The 17161-nt window shown below is 46.6% G+C and overlaps 1 protein-coding gene across 2 annotated transcripts in view; it reads left to right on the forward strand.

Annotated features, from left to right (window-relative positions):
* The first annotated feature begins 5263 nt into the window (after positions 1–5263).
* Positions 5264–17161, forward strand: part of LOC147899708 (uncharacterized) — a 55639-nt gene continuing 43741 nt past the window's right edge. Inside the window, exon 1 of one of the 2 annotated variants that reach the window (XM_087378581.1) lies at positions 5264–5461. In XM_087378581.1, the coding sequence (XP_087234707.1) occupies positions 5330–5461 (132 nt within the window). In that variant the 5' untranslated portion in view covers positions 5264–5329. The other variant, XM_087378582.1, reaches the window with a different exon arrangement.

Here is a 17161-nt window from a genome sequence, read left to right on the forward strand (position 1 = left end):
TGAAGCCTTCTACCAATATGTGTGTTGTAGGAAAAGAAGGGCACCTCGTCCATCGACTTGGTAAGGCCGCCCTTGGAGGGCTAGAACCACTCTCTTGGATCCCACTGGACCTCCCTCAAGGGTCTACCCTCCCACAGCTAGAGGCGCCATATCCTGCTCTGAGATACTAAGAGGGTCAATGTGCCACTCCTTCCCCAAACGTCCCACCACCCTGATCATCTGCCAATGAATCTCAGCAAGACTCCCATTCATCTCAGGATCTCTCTCAATGAGTGGATGAAGTAGGCCTCCAGGTCCTATACGGAAGAAGTCAGGGTGCGTGCTACCTCGCTACACCATCATCCTCAAGGGGACCCCAGTTCAAGAAAATTGCCCCAACCAAATGATGTCCCTCCAAATGCAAAGTCCCTCCCACCAAGACTCAGGGATGGCTAGGTCAATCTCGCTCATCTGCTGTCCTGCCCCTCGTAGCTGCGCTACGGCACCAAGCCTCGCCTGTGCCTCCATGGGTAATCTGCTCCATCTACCAAAAGATCCGGCCACGGACCACTATCCCACATGGGACTCTGCTCCATGAGTGTTAAGGCAATGTCGGGGGAGCTCAACTGAATGAGGAATACGCCTCTTCCATAGATGGTGACCTCTTGGATGTGGTCACCCTCTAATACCAAGCTTGTTTGGATCCACTCTCGCACTTGTCTCCTTGTAGGTGTGAGGCCCACAATTTTGCCCACGATCGCCTTGTCTTGGGGGGAATGAGCTGCCTGTTGTACCTACTGCTTGTCAACTAGGGAAAGAAGAACCTTAACGGTTGTGGGATTGAGGGTACTGCCATAGAGCCCCTCTGGCCAGACCAAGGGTCACCACCAAGGTCTTCTTTCGCCTTAACAAGCACAAATGGTCCTGCTGCACGGAGGAAGAAGAAAAAAAGGGGGGTAAGGAAGAACGTTAGAGGGGGAGGCGGAGACGAGGCGGGGTGGAGGGAGAGGGAAAGGAGAGAGGTGGAAGAAGGAGGAGGGCAAGGAAAGCGAGGGGGGGATGGCGGAGGGCAGAAGAGGAGAGGGGATGAGAAGGCAAGGAGGTGGAAGAAGTGGTGGCGGGGCAACAGAAGGGAAGGAGGGAGAGGAGGAAAGAAGGGGGGAGGAGAGAAGGAGGGAGGATAGAAGGAGAGAAGAAGGGAAGGAGAAGGAGGGAAGGAGAAGGCAAAGGGGAGGGGAGACGGTGAGGGAGAGGAGGAGGGAGTGGGCGGCTAAAGAGGCTGGGGAGGCGGGGGTGACAGGGGCAGAGCAAGCAGGGGTCGCAGTGTGCGGAGGGGGAGGCAATAGGGGCAGAGCGCGGTGGGGAAGGCGAAGGGCTATAGAAGGGGGCGGATGGGGCGGGGCAGTTAGGGAGCAGCGGAGCGGCTCAACAGCAATAGTAGCAACTCATGTCCCACCTCTAAGTAGAAGTTGAGCTTCACACCCAATGGCCTTCAAAGGCTTTGTTACCACCGTGATGGCAAGATAGAGGACTAGACGTCTTACATTCGAAGAGCTTGGTCCCTTGTTACTTGCAAGAAGAAGCTTGATATCTAACAAGAGGAAAAGACAAGGGCAATTCCAGAAAGGGAAAGTTTAAAGAAGAATCCTAGGTCAAAGATCGGATGATGCAGACAAGAAGAAGAAGTGTTTTTACTATCAAGAAAGCCACTTCGCAAAAGACTGCAAGGAAAAGAAAGCAGATCAGAAGAGGGAAGCCAAGCCCAAGGAAGATAGAATTAGCCAATGTAACAGTGGGAGAGTAGTTCTTAGTTATTGAGCATTGTTCTGCACATGTGGTGAGGTGACTGAAAACAAAGAAGGCAAATGTGGTGAGGTGACTAAAAACAAAGAAGGTTGGTATGCTAACAGTGGGGCATCACGACACATGTCAAACAGAAAAAGTTGGCTCAAAGCTGTGGAACTTTGTGGATCTTGGAGGAGGGTGGTAGCTCCAATTGATAAGCTACTTCCCCAATCCTCCAGATGATCATACAAGGGCCATAATATCAATGAGCCAACTTTTTTGGTGTTACCTTTGGAGAGGCATATCAATTTTTGTGAAGACATAGAGCACAAAACCCCCTTCTTTGAAACCATGTACCTCCTATGTTCATCTACATACTTCTGCTTGGCTTGGGCATCTTGCATGTTCATTTTTAGCCAATTTCAAAAGAGTTGTTGAAGCATTGCACATGATGGGGGGTGTTGAACAATCAAACAATCTCTTCCAGAGGCTCTATCTGCTATCTTGCATCAACTTGCAAGGCCATTGCTGTACATGGATTCTTGCCAGTCATCACAGGTAAAGCCCATCATAGGCCAGCCGCCGTCAATGCACAACACTGTCTGTTGTGTCCATCGTTCAGCAACGTCAGCTAATACCAACATAAGCAGCCCCTCCTCGTCACTCAACAGCTCGATTTCCAAACATCTAAGCTAAACAAAACCAATTTTGGAAGGCTAAATTTCACATTCCTATCTGGATTCTTTAATTACAAATTGTCTTAAAAGGTTGTAAGCAATGCATATGAGAATTTTATAGCAACGTTCTTAGACTTTTTATGAGGGAGACACCCACTCTTTTGACCGCACATTCTACCAGATCATTATTGGCATCTACTGGGTAAGGGATGTGTTTGTGATAGTCATGCTTCTGAATATCATCATTTGGTGATGCATCTTCCAAGACTAAAACTATAATGCAATACTTGCTCTTGCTGCAAAATTTGCTCCTTGTCGTTCCGTGCCAAGTTACTTTGGCATCCTTTGCTATCACCTTTGTGGTCTTCTAGATTTTCTTGTTGAGAGATCATGCTCAACATCATGTGATCATAGGTGCATAGCACCATCATGTGATCATATGCATAGCACTAACCCAATAGAGTGCTATAAAGGAAAGGGTTAGATGCCCTAACCCTAAATGGGTTTGTATATATTCTACATTTTCAACTAAATCTAGTGTACAGTTAGTCATTTGTGGTGTGCTCTCTAGCTGTGCCCTCTCTCCTCATATCCACTCTTCTCCTGTCCCCTCTTCATATTTTGTCATGGTATCAGAGCTCCCTTCCCTTCCACTGAGGCATTGCGATTCTTGAGAGTGCAAGAGAGATTGTGAGATTGAGAGTTCTCTTGAGTGTTCTTTGTGAGAGTCCACTTCCGGTGAGAGATCTCCATCCATCCTTTGATATAAAATTTCCGTCCACTTTGAGAGAATTTCCATTCGATTGAGTGATAGAGAGATTTCCGTTAATCTCTTTAGATTTCTTGAGTGTTTGCTATGATTTCTTTGATAGAATTCCAGTTGAGAGAGAGAGATAGATAAGACTTTGAGTGAGAGTCTTCTTGTGCGTGAGAGAACTTAGGGAAAGAGAGAAAGGTAATGAGCTAAGGTGGCCTCTACAACAACTTCATTCACCTCTGCAAAATCCACCCTTCTATGTCTCCATCTAAGGCTTCTTCAATAAAGACTTTATTGACATCTTGTTCCCTCCATGCCTTCTATAGCGCAAGCTTCTTGGAGATTCCAGTAGCCTTCAACTCACTTAGCTCACGGGTTGCTCTGCTCCAACAGCCTTGACTACTCTCACAGGACCTCCAATGTTGTCCAATAGCCCACGCTGCATGACCGATGCTCTCACGCTCCTAGTAGTCACCTCAAAGAAGCGCCACAGCCACGCCTCCCGACTGGCCTCACCTTTAGCAAAGCAGACCTAAGGCTGCCTCCATCCATGACCAGTAGCGCCAAAGTGGCTCTCCAGACGGCTGGTTGCATGCAATACTCGCAAAACTCCAACGACTAGCCCACAGCTTCCCAACGTGCAACTTCATCCTCCAAAGCATCGACGAGCTTCAGTTTTGCATAAGGCGCTCTTTACTCACCACCAACGCCAAAAGAAAACGGCCTCCTTAGTCGACCCGCGAGAACCAAACCAACGGACGGCGCATCGGTTGAGTGCTCTTGCAGACTCTACGCCAGGCTCCTAGTCAGCCGGCTTCCATCGACACATGCACCTAAAGTATGACTCTTGGCTCACAGAATAGCAGCAGTGGCTGCTCCGATGCCATCTATAGCTGCAAAGCTCTCTCCAACAAAAACAACCTCAACGGCTCCTCCACTCATGTTTGCAACAGAGACCTCCGCTGTCCGCCTCTCCAACTTCAAAGCTACTTTGTGATAGAGAGCTCCCGCCTCTACAAAAGGCGACTAAGCACACTACGTCAAAGTGCCACCGAACGAGAGCATCTCCAAGGTTCTCAGACCTTAGGAGATGACACGTGGAAGATAGGATTCAACTAGGGTTAGGTTTGTCAACCCTGGGTTTGAGAGTAGTTAACCTTCCTAACTGTGGTTTAGTTAATGGTCAACTATCCTGGGTTAACGAAACCCCGGGTCCTTCTTGAGAGGGGTGGTAAAGTTTGTGCCACTTGGCAGATGCCATGTCATCGCCTTATCTTGCCATGTGTCACCTGCCTCCCACGTGAGCATCCGAGCCCCGTGCCACATCACACAGTTGCCACATCACCATAGTGCTTCATTAGTACACCTCTTGCTAGGCACAGTGCCACATAATCACTGCATGTGACTCCCTGACTGCCACATCATCATTGAGCACATTTGCACTCCTTTTTCCCCTCCACCTAGATCAAGCCTTGTCTCTTGCTCCAATAAGAATTTGAGGGTGCTCCAAGAAGGAAAATCGATCGATTTTTTGTGCTCTACGCGCTCGTCACATCACGTGCATATTTTGGCACAAGTATCACTCACTTTTGAGCTTCGCCAACAAATGTAGTTCCTACACGCACATTAGCCTCTACATCGACGCATCGGACCCAGCACATAAAAAGAACCAAAGAAAAGAAATCTATGAGTGCCAGTGCTTAGGTCAGGTGAGGCCCAGTACTAAGGCACTGTGTGTCCAAAAAATGGTGGAATGAGGGCTTGACACATCATCTTTTTCTATGAGGAGCATTGGGTGGCACCTGCCTCCCTATTGGGGGGCTTGATGACATTTTAAAGGCACCCACCTCTTTACTCGCCCCTTTACCCTATAAGTCGGACCTCATGGGGATGTGAAAACCAGTTGCTAGGAGGGCAGGTAGTGCACACGGTTCGAGTAGTTTCAAATGCCAGTTGGGGGTCCTGCCACGTGGCGCCATAGAAGGCAGTGTCGCGTGGGAAATTCGTATTAAATGCGCTCTTGAATTACGTGGAAGCAATCAGCACACGTTGTCAAAGCTTCCTTGCGTCAACTCGCCCATCTCATTGCAAGCCTTGGGCCTTGGGCGTCGAAACGAAGCAATCCTTGACAATGGAGTGCATCAGACAAGGAATTCGAGCTTCTGACGCTGTTGTTGCTGGTAACGAACGCTGTGCCATTATCACTGGAGTGGCGAGGTCCACTGGGATCGGGCGCTGCCTTGTCCACCGTTTTGTTCAGCAGGTATCGGCTTATTACACCTCCATGACACAATACGAGAGTGTGATGTGATCAGGGACCATCTCCTATGTGCAGACGAGCGTAATGTCCATGGCTTGGACCGCGCACAGTCACTGGATGCTCTCCAACGTATTCTCCTAACCAGCTGGCTATATGAGAACCAGCAGCAATTCTTTTCGTCCAGGTCGCGTTGCAGCTTGAGATCCTCTTCCAGCAGTGAAAATGAAAGCCGCCATCTATCTTTGGGAAAAGCCAAACTTAAGCCGTAGCTTCCCAATCTGGAATATCCTGGCCGCTTCTCTCCATTGGCAAATGACAGACCCTCAAGATGTGAAATCGTCGGCCATGACATTGCGACCTTGAAGAGATCTTATCTGAGTATGAGGAATGAGTTCCAGAAGAAAGGTAGGTAACATCATAGTCATAGAGTATTTACACAATATTACAGCTCTTATCCGTTGAGCAAAGCAGGAAATGTATGAAAAAATGAGCTTAACACAATTTCACTGTTCGCCGGCTTGAGTAGGCAGTTCCCCAAATGTAACGAACATTTTAGTCTGCCCAAAGTCTAGCGGCCCAACTCTCACATAACGCAACATTAGTATCTGATATTCCAAGCTCTTACTCATATTATGAGGCGTTACATAACTCAAATGGGAATGCCATTGAAATGTGAAACTAGCCTCCTCCAGACAACACTTGGCACCGATGCAGGTCCATCCCGTCGGGGCCTTCACTCCTTGGGGTACATTAAGCCTTTTGCAAATAATTTTCATCATAGGTGAGGTTCTCACCTAGCAAACAACTCTCTTATCTTAGTTAATATTGGTGACTTGACATAGCTTGGCTCCTGCTTTTCTTTGTGTCCACCTTAGAGGGTGCCTGCTTGTGAAATACCGTGTTCTACACAGTATGTGGGCAGAACAAGCAATGGAGAATTCAACAAGGGTAGCTAGAGGCTGTATCTAAGAGCTGGGTAGAGATTTTTGTCAAGGACTAGAGAGAGAGAGAGAGAGAGAGAGTCTCGACTTGCCTTGTCCATGCAGTTGACAGTTGAAGAAGATGAGATAGACAAATCAAATGCATGCGTAACTAGATGGTTTCACTTCCCTCCTCTATATGTATATATAAGAGAGAGAGAGAGAGAGAGAGCGCTTCAATGCTGCCTTTCAAGGCAGCAACCCCTTCCTAGCCACGCATGCATTTGATTTGTTTGTATCATCTTCTTCAACTGCCAACTGCATGGACAAGTAAAGTGGAGAGAGGGAGAGAGACAGAGAGAGATTTATACCAGCCCGCTCTTATGGATGAGGGGTTGTGGAAGACAATAGAAATTTGTTGGCAAGTTCTTTGGAGATAACACAATGTTACCAACGATGTGTAGAGCGGCCACTCGTCATCGGTTTTATGAGGACTTCTTTAGGTCATTTTGGTGAGCTGAGGCACTAGAATGACAATGTGCGCCAAAGTTAAGGTGGGGGCAGAAGCAGTTTGAGTCCGGAAAAAGTAGCAGAATAGAAGAAGGACATTGTTACTTGAGTTGGAACAGGTAGAACGTTTCGAATCCCCACCGTTAAAACTAAGAAACCGGTGGGACAGCCCGCTGGATGAAAAAGGCTACATGAGTTACACTGCACCATACGTTAGCTTTGTACTCAATTGTGCTTGTTGTTTCAGTGAGCAGGAAAGCACCTAGGCTTACCCTATGACACTCCATGCATTGTAGTGTACTTTGTCTAATGGCCGCCTAAGGACGTTAATAAATCTCTCTCTCTCTCTCTCATTTGCTTCTCCTGTGGCGATTGAGGTTGGCCTCTCCTAGGTAAGCTGCTCTCGTCGATCCATGATGGGGCTGGCCCTTTGGGTAGCTGCGTTAGGCGGCAGGCTGCCAGTCGTCTTAAAAATAGCAAAAAAACTTTTTTAGAAATTTATGTTTAAGAAAAATACATACATCCTCTCTCCCTTTTAATTTCTTAGTAATCGCTCTAGTTTCTTAGTAATCCCTCTAGTGTCATATTTTCTCTCTATTCCTTAAAAAACAACAATAATAAATACCGTTGTAATATCTCTGTTTCCTCCTTTGCTCTCTCTCTCTCTCTCTCTCTCTCTCTCAGGTTCCTAGACATGAGTCAGATCATTGCTTACATGGACTGATGATAAGCATTCTCTTTGTATCAGAGGTAACCAGGAATAGATACAATACAACGCCTACAGCAGACGGGGACCCTGACAGCAGGTGAAAACAAATTTCTTTGAGCAGAGCAGAGAATGCCAACAGTAGATATCCAACATGTTTGGAGAGCACTATGATTCCACCAGGACCCGACACTCTAAAAGTTATGCTCTTTTTTTTGAAGCTTATATATGTTGGAGAATGAGGGCTGCTGATCCCGTTGTGGGCCCCTAACGATGAGGATAAAGGGGCAGGACACCTGTGAGAAGATGAGGTATGAGATTGATGCCACATTGGCAGCGAACGGAGCTGCCATGTGGGCAAATCTGGGATCTCAGTGACCCTGTATTGGCAGCATATCTGGCTACCACTGTTATGCTCTAGCCGAGATAGCATGACCTCGGAAAGATCGGTGGGCATTTTCTCTTAGATGACCGACTTTTGTAATATTTAATGTGCGTAAATAAAATGGTCAAGAGAAGTAACTGCCAAGGTCCTAGGTGAGGGTGAAATGGCATTGACTAGGTGGTTCTGTGTGCTAAGGCCTAGGTGCACCTAAATGTGCAATAATGCCAAGGGGCAAATGGTTTTAATGTGCCCCAAGAGAGGGGTAAATGGTGTACCAAGAAAAGGGCTAAAATGATGACATGTGGTAGAGGGAACCATCTAGGGAGATGTGGGTCTTGTGGATATGCATGAGGAAAAAGAAAATACGTATCTGTTGGAAATTGCGATCCACGAGAGTAAAGCTGGGTGGAATAACCAGTGCCATCGCCCGTGATAGCAAAATACGAGACAAGAGAATTAGCTTAGGTTCGTTTCAATTGGTATCAGAGCGCAAGGGAAGAGAGACGATCTGGGTGACGGAAGAAAGGCTTGGAGCGCAGAGGTGACGCAGGGTGGAGCGCTATTCGACGAACAGCAGACGTGAAGAAGGAATGCGGCTTCTCGTGACGTGCGATGGATTGGAGGGTCGTTGCCCGTGACGATGACCTCCGTGGTGGCGGGGGATTTCGATGAGGTGTAGGAAAGTCGACGGAGCAGGTTGGCGATGTGTAGTGTAGGTGTGGCTATCGAGCTTGAGAACGAGAGGGGGAATTAGTAGAGCAGGCTGATGGTGTACTCCGAGTGAACGAGTTGGTGGTCCGACAATTTGCTGGTAGTGCTCGATGTGGCAGCCATGGCGATGCAACAAAACAGAAATTTGGGCTAGGCAGAACTAGACCCACGTAAAAGCGAAAGGCACACGCAGAGAGGTTTCTGGGAAGCGCGACACCGGCCAGCCAATTTCAGACCCCGAATAGTGACGAGCGGAACTTTGTCCCGATTCCTTTTAAAACCTGCGTGGAGATTCCAGGGAGCCGTTCTTTTCTCTTTAAATAAATTTTGAGTTGCAGTCAACTTGTTCTGTACAGCAGAGGCTGTCGTTTATTTTTTTCTGCAAAACAAAAGGGGAATCTGAAAAAAAAAACTATTTTTCCTTTTGAAACTATGGAGGCAGAAGGACAAGATTCCAGGGTGAATCCTAGTGAGTCTAGAACACGGTCTACACAACGAATGTCACATCACACAACACCTACTCTGGTGGGTAGGATTTCGGTATTAGAAGATGCTTTACAGCAAATTATGAACCAACAGCTTCAAGTGAATGCTGGTCAGAATGAGATTAGGGAGATGGTGCAAGCCTTGTCGGCTAGACCATCTAGAATTGATAAGGGCAAAGCTCCAGCAGAGCCAGAGCCCAGTATACATTCATCAGAGCGTGCGAGAGTCAAGGTGCCCAATATTGCCAACTATAGACCGGAGAAGTACGCTGGTTGGATGACCGAGCGCAGTTCTGATGTGATCGAGGTTTGGTTACACAAGTGGGAAGAAGCCTTCGCCATTTGTGAAATCAGATCTGATCTAAAGAAAATCCGTGAGGCCACTCACCTGTTTATTGAGGCAGCGGATAGATGGTGGATAAAGCAACAGAAAGATCAAGTTGCTCCTACCACCTAGGAAGGGTTTAAAGCTGAATTTAAGAAACACTTTCTTCCACCGGATGAAGAGTCCCGAGCTTGGGATGCTTATAGAAATCTTCGTCAGAGGAGTCTGTCGGTGGCAGAGTACACTGACAAATTCAGGGAATGTGTCATGAAAATAACAGACCCTCTCCCTATGTCGGTTCAGTTAAAAGACTATATCTATGGATTGAACGACAAGATTAAAATGGAAGTTCGGGCTAAATATGTGATTACATTAGATGAATCTATTGCAGTAGCCCTGAACTATGAGGATGCCAGAGGCAGATCTAGTGGATTTGTGCAAACAGGGACTCAGTATGAGTACCCGAAAAAAGGGGGATTCTAGAGGAAATGGACTTCAAAGGCAAGTGTCTCGCAGCCAAGTGGCCAAACCAAGCAGGTGAAGCCGGTTGAGGGACCAGCAAGAACAAGTACCACCGTTGGGGTGAAAAGGAAATTAACTCCAATGGCAGCCCGGGCTTGGTCAAAGTCCTCGTTGACCCCTGAACAAAAAGAGAAAGCTAGAAAAGAAGGATTGTGCTTCGGCTGCCTTCAGCGACATCAGTGGAAAGATTGTCCACTGAATAAAGACTGTTGCACGGCCAATATGATAATATCTGAATGCGACGCGGAAATGCAGGAGAGTCCCAATGCGGAACATATGTAGATGCAATTGGCAGGATCTTCTCAGAGGTTAGTACCTGTGTTATTAAGTGTGTCTGTCACTAAGTTAGTAAGCGGTGCACCTGATAACATCCTTTCAAAGCCCGCAGCAACGGGGTATACGGTTTTCGATGAGCCTGAGTTGATTAAAATGAAAGGGCAAGTAGCCAATCATGATGTGACTGTGTTGTTTGACTCAGTGTCAACACACAATGTAATCAACTCGAAGCTTATTAAGAGGCTCAAGTTGAAAACTTGTCCGTCTGACTATGCTTATACAGTCAGGATGGCGGACGGAAGTTCAACTGAAGTATGGGACCAAAGGGTTACCCAGTTGGAACTTCGAATTCAGGACTATGTTGAGAAGTTCGACTTTGAATTGACCAGACTTGCTCATGCAGATATAGCCCTAGGCATGGCTTGGCATTTTCGAAAAAATCCAGCCATTGATTGGAAGAAGCATATTTACCAGTTCAAGATGAACGGGGTAGAATATGTTTTGCGAGGTGAGAAGGATTTATCTCGAGGACCACTGATTTCAGCCATGGAAATTCGGAGGACTCCGAAAGAGTTTCTGTGTCTGTGTATAGCATCGGTAGAGTCGATTGATGATGCATCGACTAGCACTGAGGCTACCCAAGATGGGAAGATGGCCGAGTTGGCTAAAGAGATATCAGAGAAGTTCTCTGAATGTTTTAGGGATGAACTACCTTATGGGTTACCTCCAGAGCGGAAAGTTCAGTATAAGATTGAACTGATCCCGGGGGCAGAACCTGTAAATGGGCCGCTCTATAGAATGAGTTTTACTGAAGAGGCGGAAGTGCGTAGACAACTGGAAGAATACCTCAAGTTGGGGCAGATTCAACCAAGTTTCTCACTTTTTGCTTCGCCAGTGATATTAAAGAAGAAAAAGGATGATACGTTTCGCCTCTGTATAGATTACAGAGCATTGAATAATATCACTGTTAAGCACAGGTATCCGATGGCTCGGATTGATGATTTGCTAGATGCATTACATGGAGCCGTGATTTTCAGCAAGATAGATCTTAAGTGTGGCTACCATCAGATCTGGATTAGAGCCGAGGATGTGCATAAAACCGCTTTCAGAAGCAGGTTTGGTCATTATGAGTTTTTGGTAATGCCCTTCGGACTTACCAATGCTCCAACGACCTTCATCTTGCTTATGAACGATTTACTACGTCCGTATATCGGAAAGTTCGTAGTACATTTTATTGATGATATCCTGATATTCAGTAAAAGTATTACTGAGCATCGTGAACACTTAAGAGTAGTGTTCAGTACTTTGAGGAAAGCCAGTCTTTATGTAAATAAAAAGAAAACTATACTGTGTATGGTTAGGCTTGAATATTTAGGGTTCATAATTACTCCACAAGGGGTAGAAATGGATCCGAAGAAAGTGGCTGCGATACTAACTTGGCCAATCCCTCAGAGTCTGACCGCGTTGCGATCATTCTTGGGATTTGTCCAGTTTATAGAAGGCATATCAAGGGATATTCTAGAATAGTATCGCCATTGACTGATCTGACCTCAGATAAAGTACCTTTTATTTGGGGACAGAATCAACAAGAAAGTTTTAACACCATAAAACAAGCTGTGGTCTCAGGACCGGTGTTAAAAATAGTTGATCCCCAGAAACCGTTGTTCCTGGAAACCGATGCAAGTGGCATTGCGGTAGGAGCAGTCCTCCTTCAAGAGGGAAGGCCAATAGCCTTTGAAAGCAAGAAGCTTTCTCCCTCTCAAAGGAATTGGCCAACTCATGAATTGGAGTTGTATGATGTTATCCATGCTTTGAAAACATGGAGGCATTATTTGTATGGTTCAGAGTTTTATGTGGATGTGGATCATGATACTCTGAAACATTTTTGTAAACAGCCTGACTTGAGGGGCCGCCAAGCTAGGTGGGCAGAGCTCATGCAGGAGTTTAATTTAACGATTCGGTACCGAAGAGGAAAAGATAATAAGGTGGCTGATGCGTTGTCTCGCATTATGCACAACCTGAGTTTCACGGTATTAGAGAGTGCTCTAATGACCGAGATCAGAGAAACTAAAAAGGTGGACGAGTTTGTCCAGAGCTTATGGCCTTAGGCTCATGTGTTAAAACCCGGGGAAAATGAAAAGGATGACTTGGCATCTAGAAAAGGCCAAACTTATGCAAGATATACCATAAGGGATGGTATGCTAGAAAGAAATGGCAAGGTTGTAGTACCTAGTCAGAATGATCTCAGGCAGAGAATCATTCGACAGTGCCATGATAGCCCGTGTGCGGGACATCTAGGAGTCGAGAAGACATATGATCTCGTGAAGCGAGATTTCTTTTGGCCAAAGATGAAAAAGCATATTCATGAATATGTGACACGGTGTTTCTCATGTCAGGTGAGCAAGGCCGAGCGGGTGAAGCCACCCTGACTTTTACAGCCCTTGGAGATACCACTAAGTAAGTGGGAGAGCATTTCCATGGACTTTATTGTAGGGCTGCCTACGACACAAGGAGGGTTTGATTCTATCCTTGTGGTGGTTGATCGTCTAACCAAGATGGCTCACTTCATTCCGACTAGAGAGTCTGTTAGTGCCCCGCAAGTAGCGGATTTGTTTATTAGACATATATTTCGTCAGCATGGATTGCCTAGATCCATAGTGTCAGACAGAGATGTCAGATTTACCGGTCATTTTTGGACAGCGGTATTTGAGACACTAAGGATTGAGTTGGGAATGAGTAGTGGGGATCAGACGGATGGTCAGACGGAGAGAGTCAACCAGACTTTAGAGGATATGCTGAGGGCATATGTGTCATTGAGGCAACATACGTGGGACAAGTGGTTGCCATTGTTGGAGTTTGCCTACAATGATAGGAAACATTCCTCTACCGGGTTCAGTCGGTTTGAGCTGAACTATGGTTATAGACTAGCAAATCCAACTATAGTTGGAGTACCTCAGAAAGTGCCTAGTGCCGCGAACTTTGTGGTTCAGATGCGGGAGATGCTAGCACTTGCGAGAGCCAATATCCACCAAGCTATGGATAGAGCCAAGGTGTATGCGGATGAAAACCGGTCTATAAGAGTATTTAAGGAAGGAGAAAAAGTTTTTCTCAGAGTTCCTTCGCACTCGAAGTCGTTGACTTCCGGAGAGTGTGCTAAGTTATCACCTCGATACTATGGGCCGTGGTTAATTCTAAAAAGAATAGGCAAGGTAGCCTATAAATTAGAATTACCACCAGGGTGTAAGGTGCACCCAGTGTTTCATGTTTCTCGTTTAAAGAAATTTTTGCATATTGGTGACTCACTAATCGAAGGTGTGGTTTTGTTTCAGGAGATAGAGGATAATGCAAGACGCAAACCAACAAGAATCCTGGACCGAGGAACAATGCAAATACGAAATCGGAAGATACCCACGGTGTTGGTTGCATGGCATGGTCAGCCTCTATCGGAAGCTACCTGGGAATCCGTATACCAGTTACGGAGAGTGTTCCCAGATTTCATCATCGAGGACGCTGATGCTTGAAGAGGGAAGGAATGTTATGCTCTAGCCGAGATAGCATGACCTCGGAAAGATCGGTGGGCATTTTCTCTTAGATGACCGACTTCTGTAATATTTAATGTGTGTAAAATAAAATGGTCAAGAGAAGTAACTGCCAAGGTCCTAGGTGAGGGTGAAATGGCATTGACTAGGTGGTTCTGTGTGCTAAGGCCTAGGTGCACCTAAATGTGCAATAATGCCAAGGGGCAAATGGTTTTAATGTGCCCCAAGAGAGGGGTAAATGGTGTACCAAGAAAAGGGCTAAAATGATGACATGTGGCAGAGGGAACCATCTAGGGAGATGGGGGTCTTGTGGATATGCATGAGGAAAAAGAAAATACGTATCTGTTGGAAATTGTGATCCACGAGAGTAAGGCTGGGTGGAATAACCAGTGCCATTGCCCGTGATAGCAAAATACGAGACAAGAGAGTTAGCTTAGGTTTGTTTCAACCACATGTTCAGCACTGTATGAAACCTTGTTGGGATTGGTGGTTGGACGTGGGACAGTCCATGTGGGGCTACCATGGAGTGAGCCCATGATGAGGCTGCCCATAAGACCAAACATGGTTGGTAGAGTCCTTTCATAGGGCCACAGGATGGGCCCAGGTTGTGGGAAAACAAGGCTCTGATTGGGTGAACAGATGCAGAGACCAGATCGACACATATAGCGGATCTGAGATGGCCAACCCTGGTCAGGGGAACTAGAGACCTGGTCAGGGGCCTTTTAAAGGGCCAGTTGACCAGAAACAGGGAGAGGGCAGTCAGCCCATCTACTACTATAAATATCTCCACCTGGGTTATTGTAGAGCAATCAATAGTATGCCTCTCAGCGGCCGTAGATGCCTTAAGAAAAAGGCACATGGCAGGAGGAGATCTACAGCAGTAAGCGTAGCATCGAGGCACCCTTTTGGTGCTGGATCTGAGCAGCCATAGGACGGTAAGTTTGAGGTACATTGAGGCCTACTCCCAGCGGCCGTAGATGCCTTTAGAAAAAGTCACATGGCAGGAGGAGATCTACAGCAGTAGGCGTAGCATTGAGGCACCTTTTAGTCCTGGATCTGAGCAGCCATAGGGCAGTAAGTTTGAGGTACTTTGATCTATCCTATTTGGAGCCATCACTTGTGAGGGTCTATCTGGCAGTGTGATTCTCCAGACACGTGTTGTACTTACTTGTGTGCACATGTTATGGTGTGGTCTAAGGGTAGTATGATCCGTGGGTACCCATCAGTCTGCCGCAGGTGTTTGGCTACAGCAAGCAAGCCCTAATATCTCTGACATGACATGAGAGTCTAGAGGGTCTTGGGGGGTCCCAAAAAGTGCAACCTCCCTCTCATCAGGGGGGACACCCCATCCCGGAAAATTGTGCCTCCCCTCCCTCCAAAGGGGCCCTCCTCCCCCAGAAAGTATCCCACACATCTCATTTCCTCCAAAAATAAAACTTTGGTACGAAGACATATGTTTATACTATGGTCTACACCCACTGTTGGGTGCTGATGACGTCAGTGGGGATGTCATAGTAGCTAGTCCCTGCTATGCGTGATGGACTTTATGGTTTTCAGCTTTATGAGAGGCTATCATGAGGTTGTTTTCAGAGGATGAGTTTGGGCATGTTCCTGGACTCATCTAGGTATACGGCAAAGATAATGCAAATGGGAAGGGTAAGCCTGACAGGGACAAGCCCAAGAAAAAGAGCTCTCACTGATGTTCTTTAGAGGAGGGTGGGGACTTAGATGATGGAATGTCATTGGCATGTATTAGCCTATGGCCATCGACCTGATCTCAGGGCAGCGTCAAGGGTTCACAGGCTGCAACGCCACCTATGGGTTTTTCCAGGAGCATCCAAGTCAGCCCTTACTGGTGTCTTTGAGATCAGGACCACATCATCGGCATAAACAGAATAGAGACAATTTTCTCTACGAGTGCTGATCCCTGTCCTTCAAAAGTGCTCACCAATGAGGTCAAGTCATCTACGTAGAGTTAAGAGAGTGTAAGGGATAGGGAGCACCCCTGCTTCACTTCCAGTGGTACTACTCACCTCCTTTGACATCTTATGTGGGATGCACTATAGTTTCATAATTGCCCAAATGACATCCTCTGCCATTTCCAGTTTCTGAAGACATGAAATTAGGCGAGCTCATGGGACTGATTCAAAAGGCTTGCAGAAGTCCATGAAGCAATAGTAAAGCTTCTGCTTCCGATGTATGGCCTCCTCAATAAGGGCTATGAATAGTCTAAAGTGGATTGTTCTCATCTGAATCCTGCCTCACCTATTGCATGCATGCCTACCGATTCAGTCTCTCACTGATATCGACCTCAAGTGCTGATCCATACGCCCTGTCCATGAGATGGCCTGGCCAAACTGTTCAATGAAGCTCTTTGCACAGGTTTTCCAACTGCTTGGACTATTAACACCTGCAAGTACATCCCAGCCATGAGTCACTTGGAGGCCTTCATCGCTTCGCTCTTGGCTTTGCCATTTTGAATCTTCTTGATTGCTTCCTTTGACCAGAAAGAAGTGAAGAGAGTAACCAAAACCTCTGGCGTGGGATATCCAAAATCTCTGGCATGGGTGATTGGGCATAGCATATCAATGTAAACCATCCAAAGAGTAAGGTCTTGAATGAGACATGGTGTCTTCTTCTCTGAAATTTTCACGCAAAGTCCTTGGCATTGTTATAATAGAGGATGCTCAAGAGTTCTTGCTCATGGCAAGCAAGAAATTGTTGTTTTTTAGAAGTACTCTCTACCTATCAGGGTGGTATTGCTTGGTCTCATAGTACTAGCGTCGCCTAAGTCGTACCACCTATTTTGCACGACAAACCCATTCAACTATTTCGCCCTTTGGCTTGACTGTATAAGGGAACAAGTGTTGTGCAACGGTGTGGATGGTGTGAATGACGAGTCCGGCCTCGTTATCAAGCGTTGGCTGGGCATCGATGTGCTCTAGTAATGCCACTATTGGCTGCCATGCATGTGATCTAGTGAGTGGTGACACTCATAATGGTGGTATGTAGGTGGATTGGGTGGAGTAGTCGTCAGGATCGGAGCAGGAGACCCTAGAACATAGTCCATGATACTGTGGCCACCACCATGAGGGCTGCAAGTCTATCATTCCAATTCCGTCCGTCTGTGCAAGTCATTATGTATATTATCAATTCATAAGCTGTGCACATATCTGGCAAGTACTCCCCATACTATGTGGCCACTGCCATTCCATATATGTCCTTGGATACATGCTGAAAACTGTGCATGCTGCTGTGGCAGCAAGATGGCATCTCCCTGAAAGTCCAAGGTTTTTGTTTTGCATGTTGCAGACTCAGGCATTA

The sequence above is a fragment of the Dipteris shenzhenensis genome, chromosome 8, assembly GCF_047967505.1.
Source record: "Dipteris shenzhenensis isolate YYH24624 ecotype China chromosome 8, Dip_SZ_1.0, whole genome shotgun sequence".
In the NCBI taxonomy this organism is placed as follows: Eukaryota; Viridiplantae; Streptophyta; class Polypodiopsida; order Gleicheniales; family Dipteridaceae; genus Dipteris; species Dipteris shenzhenensis.